The sequence below is a fragment of the Dasypus novemcinctus genome, chromosome 5 (genome assembly GCF_030445035.2).
Source record: "Dasypus novemcinctus isolate mDasNov1 chromosome 5, mDasNov1.1.hap2, whole genome shotgun sequence".
In the NCBI taxonomy this organism is placed as follows: Eukaryota; Metazoa; Chordata; class Mammalia; order Cingulata; family Dasypodidae; genus Dasypus; species Dasypus novemcinctus.
In genome coordinates, this window is record NC_080677.1 from 162,167,985 (window position 1) to 162,173,984 (window position 6,000).

At 50.0% G+C, this 6,000-nt stretch overlaps 1 protein-coding gene across 2 annotated transcripts in view; it reads right to left on the reverse strand.

Annotated features, from left to right (window-relative positions):
- The window catches only part of SPAG6 (sperm associated antigen 6), a 62,992-nt gene extending 58,438 nt beyond the window's left edge, over positions 1–4,554 (reverse strand). The window contains exons 1-2 of one of the 2 annotated variants that reach the window (XM_058297858.1): positions 4,375–4,554; positions 3,818–3,913 (exon numbers count right to left, since the gene is read on the reverse strand). In XM_058297858.1, the coding sequence (XP_058153841.1) occupies positions 3,818–3,913; positions 4,375–4,534 (256 nt within the window). In that variant the 5' untranslated portion in view covers positions 4,535–4,554. The remainder of the gene's footprint in view (positions 1–3,817; positions 3,914–4,374) is intronic. The other variant, XM_071215496.1, reaches the window with a different exon arrangement.
- Between the last annotated feature and the right edge of the window lie 1,446 nt (positions 4,555–6,000).

Consider the following 6,000-nt stretch of genomic DNA (forward strand, 5'->3'; position numbering starts at 1 on the left):
TTAGTATTTTCACCGTTTCACATAGAATGGATTTTTAAAATTTTAACAAGTGTACTGTTGGTTTGATCATGATGCCGATGCAGAAAATGCTTTTCACTCTATCTGGGATCCGTGACACATTGTATTTGCACAGTTTACTGGTGGGGAAAAGGCAAGAGAAACAAAATTCCCCAGAGAGGTCACAGTAAGGAGTAAAGCATGTTGGTATCTCAGACTCAATCCCACTTAGCTCAGCTACTAACTGTGCCCCTGCTCGCTCTGGCCAGCCCTGCTACTCGCTGCTTCCCGCTCCTCCTCAACTCTCCACTCCTCCACCAGCATATCCGCAGTGGGACTTCCTCACCTCCCTCAGCCCTCCCTGCGAGCCTTATCCTTAGCATTCTACTCTAAATTATAACTTCTCCCCTTCCCCTACAACTTGTAATCCTCCTTAACCTGCTGTATTTTGCTCACAGCATGCAGTTTCTAACACACTAATAATTTCATTCATCTAGTCAACAAGTAATTGTGCTAGCCATTGGTATAGGCATTTGGGAGAGATCAGTGACCTAAACAGATCAAAATCCCTGATCTCAGACAGCTTACACTCTAATGGGTGAGACAGTAAATTAACAATTAATATAATAATTAAAAATTATTTGTTGAATAAATAAATGGTTATGTCTTTGGGCACTTGTTCCAAGTACTTCTGTAGAACAAATTTATAGAAATGGAATTGTTGAGTCAAAGAACATGCACATTTCAAGTTTTTATACAACAAAATCAAATTGCTAATCAAACACAAAGCAGGAAAAATTAGTACATATATGTACAGATGCATATATGCATAATATATTAAAAAATAAATATTTGTCATTTGAACACAAACTGTCCTTTCTGGGTCTGGCCTGTAACTTAATCTAAGAACATGTCTTTTTTTTTTTTTTTTTTTTTACACTTTATGAAATGATGGTGAGCGTAAATGGGGGTAACTTTTTCATTAATGTTCTTAGTGGGTAAATAAATATTTGGAACTTTTTCAGTAGCAGAGGGAAATGGGAAATAGAATTAGTTTTTGAAATCACAAAGTCTAAGAACCACTGACAGAATATTTGGTATTTTCATGTTTCTCCTTCATAATTAAGATGGACTTTAACATTGAAGGCTAGTTAATCCAATCAAGAAAATTGGTACCTTTAATCAATAAATTTATATACTCAGAAGATATTCAAAATCAGAATAGCCTACATCAAATTATTAGACGTTTGTGAAAAACAGGCCAAAAATAAAAATAAGGGAAGTGGATGTGGCTCAACTGGTAGAGCATCCACCTCCCCTACAGGAGGTCCAGGATTCGGTACCCAGGGCCTCCGGGCCCATGTGGTGAGATGGCCCACACACTGTGCTGCCACGCACAAGGAATGTCATGCCACACAGAGGTGCCCCCCATGTAGGGGTGCCCCACACACAAGGAGAGCACCCCACAAGGAGAGCTGCCCAGCGCGAAAAACGCAGCCCACCCAGGAGTGGCGCTGAACACACGGAGAGCTGACACAACAAAAAGAGACACAGATTCCCAGTGCCACCTGATAAGTATACAAGTGGACACAGAAGAACACACAGTGAATGGACAGAGAGAGCAGACGACTGGGGCGGGGGAAGGGGAAAGAAATAAAAAATAAGTCTTCTAAAAAATAAATAAATAAATAAATAAATAAATAAATAAAAAACAAAAATAAGCACATAGCATTAGTCAATTATATATCCTGGACAAGATAATAAGACTGCAAAATAAAAATATTTAATACACAGTTGAATAACTTTTCTAAAGAAAATTAAGTGAAAATGAAAAAAAATTACACTAAAATATACAGATATCTTATGCTAACAAAATGAAGGTATCTGACTGAAAAAATTTTGATCAAAACATATAATACACATACATTGTGGTTCATTTGAAAACATTTTTAAAGCAATGGTGATTTTTATTTTTTAAACAACAAGCTATTTGAATGGTTAAGTTAATTACAAGAAGTTTTCATAGCAAACATTACAGATTGCTTTTTAATTAAAATAATAAGTATATTAATATTCATTATCTCTACTTAAAATTACAAAAGGAACACTCAAATTCAATCTAGATAACATGAAATGTTAAAATAAATTCCTCATTTTTGAAAAAGGAAAATCTTTGCATGTCTTCAAGATATTAGTCAGTAGCAGATAATTTTAAAACATTAAGCCCTATTCCTTTTCTATTCCTTTTCTTTATAGGCCAGACTAGAGGTGGAAGTAGCTGGCTATTTAAGAATGTCCTAGCTAAATCACTTATATTCTGGTGAGCTCTCAGACTGACAGTACAGATTGATAATATTCCATAATATATTTTTACACTGTACATTTATATCTTAAATTTTATCTATACTAGATCTTTGGGCTAGATTTTTAAATAACATCAATTATCTTCCCCTGTAGTTATTGGCTTTTTTAAAAAACATGATTTAAGTGTAAACATGTCCAGAAATTAAATTTTTGTTAATAAATAAGTGTCCATTCACAAAGACCACTGGGTAAGAAGGAAAAAATCTTTAAAAATATTTTCACTTAAGTAATAATTCAAATAATGCTCTTATATATTTAAATAAGTCAGTACAAATTAAATACACACAGAGAACAAAGAAAATTAACCCACATGAAACCTACAACGTTTTAGAAATCAAGTACAGAGTGTGATGGGGGGTAGAGCCCAGAGGGATGAGCGTGTGGTTAAAAAGGGTCAATCTGAATAGAATACTGGATAACTTTCAAGGTCAATATCCTGACCGTAATATGGCAACTAAATAACGGGCATACAGGATCTCTCTGTCTCCCTCCTTAAAACTGCGTGTAAATCTACAATTTTCTCAAAATAAAATTTCCATATTATCAATGCACTTCCTCCATCCTAAATAGAACATCCCCCAAACATAAACAGGCACCACATAAATCCCAAAACCCCAGTTATGAAAGAAATTATACAAATGTGGCGATTTCCCTCCAAGAAACCCAGGCTAAACTCTGCGGCTGGACCTTCTCGCCCAGGCAGTGAGTCCGGAGCTTAGTGATCTCTGAACTCGGCTCAGTAGAGCGCGTTTTGAGGCTCGCGTCCGCCAAGGGGAAGCTTCCTCAGGGCAGGGTGGTGACGAAAGGGGGATGCGGCCGGGACCCACGGTCTCTCCCCGCCGCTGAGAGCCAACGGCGCGCCCAGCGGCGCAGGGGCGTCAGTGCCCCCAGGCTCTCCCACAGCCTGCTCCCCACCGGCCTCGGGGCCCCCAAAAGGCTCGCCCTGCCCTCCCACCGTGCCCGCCCCAGGAATCCCTCTGCGCCCACCAAAGGCAAGTGGCAGGACCCCGCCCCCCGGCCCGCGGTCACGGACAGGGGCTTCCAGCAGTTCCCACGGCCTCGGCTTTCCACCCGGCACGGGCTGGCTGCAGTGAGGAGGAAAGTCGGGCGTGGGGACCCCTCTCCGCGTCCGGAAGACCCACGGAGAAGACTCCGAGCTCCCGCGGCCTTAGGGTGGGCTAGAGGAGCGTCCTGCCCACCCCGCCGCATCCCACCGCGCCGCCCAGGCGGCGGGTGCCGGGGCGACACCGGGGACCGGTGGTGCGCGGCTGGGGGGACGAGAGGTCAGGGGTGCGGGGAGGGGGGCGACACCGCGGACCGGGAGTGCGGGGCGAGGGGTGGCGAGGGGGGCCGGGAGTGCCGGGCGGGGAATGATGAGTCGTCAGGAATGAGAGGCGGGGGTCGACCAGGGGCGAGGGGAGACGAGGGGCGCGCGGGGCTCGGGGCTCCAGCTCACCCGCGTTCTGCAGCGTCTCGATGTTTTGGGGTCTGGTTGCCAGCTCCGCCACCATCTGCACGAACTGGGTCCGCGCTTTCTGGTACTGCTCGAACACTGCGCGGGCAGACGCGGCGGGGCGTCCGGCCCGCCCCTCCAGCGCGCGCCCCTCCCCGCCCCACGCCGCCCGCTCCCGCCGCGCCCCCTCCCCACTCCCGCCCGGCCCCTCCCGCCGGGCGCCCCCTCCAGTCTGCGCGCCCCGCCCCGCCCCCTCCCGCCAGGAGCGCCCACCCCGCCCGCCGGGCGCCCCTCCCCGCCCCGGGCCCTCCTTTCGGGCGCCCCCTCCCCTCCCCGCCGTCCCCCTCCCGCCGGGCGCCCCTCCCCACCGTCCCCCTCCCGCCGGGCGCCCCTCCCCGCCCCGCCTCCTCCCGTCGGACGCCCCCTCCCCGCCCCGCCTCCTCCCATCGGACGCCCCCTCCCCGCCCCGCCTGAACCCTCCCCGCCCCGCCTCCTCCCGTCGGACGCCCCCTCCCCGCCCCGGGCCCTCCCCCCGCGCCCCCTCCCCGCCCGGGGCCTACCTTGCAGCACCTGCCTCTGGCTCATGGCGCCGCAGCCCGCTCTCCCCTGGAGGCAGCCCGCGGACCGAGCGACCGCCGCGGCGACGCGGCTGGGGACCGACGCGCCTGTGTGTAGCCGCGTCTCCCGGGCAACCGACCGGAACCGGAACGCGGCCGCCATCTCGCGGCAACGGCCGCCGGCGTGACGTCAGGGCGCGGGGTCCACGGCGCCGGCGCGCAGGCGGTCCCCCCCCCCCACTCGGGCGGGCGCGCGGTGGGGTCGACGGGGGCGGCGGGGAGGGGGCGGCGAGGCTGCGGGAGGGGGCGGGGGCACGGGGAGGGCGCGGCGCGGGGGCCGTGGTGGGCTGCGCGCGGCGGGCGGGCCGAGCCTGCCTCGACGGCGCCGAGAGACCCCGCGCGTGCCGGGGCGCCCGAGCCGAGCGCCTTCCTGCCCACGCGCCCCGCGGCCGAGGCTCTTCTCTGCGCCGGCTTTTCTGTCCCGGGGGTTTCTGGTTTCAAGAGTCCTGGCGGGCCGGGACGACGGCATCCGAGCCCTCGGTCGTCCCGTGGGAAGCGCCTTGGCGAGGCGCCCCCGGAGAGGCCGGGAGCAGGAGAGGAGGCCCCGAGAGCGCGGGTGCTTTCCCCGCTGACCACGAACCTGGCTGCGGCTGCGATGCCTACACGTTTTCCCTTTATCTTTTTTATTTAGGTTTCATTTTACTGGTTGGCATTTCCGAAAAGAAAAGGGGTGTCAAATTGTTTGGCCAGACTTCCCTAGCTTATGTACCTTTACTCCATGACTCCGTTTAACAAAATTAACTACTTAGTCCGTGGCTGCTTTCTAGCTTGTCTTTGAAAACTATGTACCAAATGTTTCAATGACAGGTGCCAACTTGAAATGTTTTTCCATTAGAAACTACAGTTTCATCAGGTGTCAAGTGGGTCGGTAGCCACAGCTGCTGCTGAGGAACCAAGACCGGGAGCCTCTTGGCATGTCTGTAGAGGAGAGCGTTGAAACTTAGCTGATACTCCTGTTTGGAGTGAGTCCCCTAAAACAGTCTTTTCCTGGCCTGAGCTCTCTGATGAAGTCTTGACATTTTGGGGAGCCCCAAGGAATTGGGGATGGACCAACAGTCAAAGAAAGAAGTGTGCTCAGTCGGGGCCCTGTCGCCCCCAAAACAGGTGTGTCTTTTGCTTCCGCAGTTCAGAAGCCAGTGATACCCACAATTCCTTTTCTTAATTCCAAGGCGTGATAAGCTTTATATGATCCCTGCTTTTCCCTAAAGCACCTTTAAAATTGGCATTGTTGTGTGTTCCCATTTAGAGATGTAGGGGGAAACTAGTTAAATAATTACGATTACAAATAAGCCTTCATTGTGATTTTATTTTCAGTTCCTTGTTGCATTATGAAAAAAGTCCCCTTAGAACCAAAAGGTTCCTTATTTGGTTTCAGTCCTTAAACAAACAACTCAAACTTCTAAGGCTACTACAACTGCCATTTTTAGTAATAGCTTTACTGTGTATTTTCTATTTTAAAAGTGCTGAAATAAGAGCTCAATAGTGGGGGTAAAAAAGGGTCTCAACCTAAAAGCATAACACAGAACACCATCTCCTTATGTTATACTACAAAATTGGAAAACTTAAATT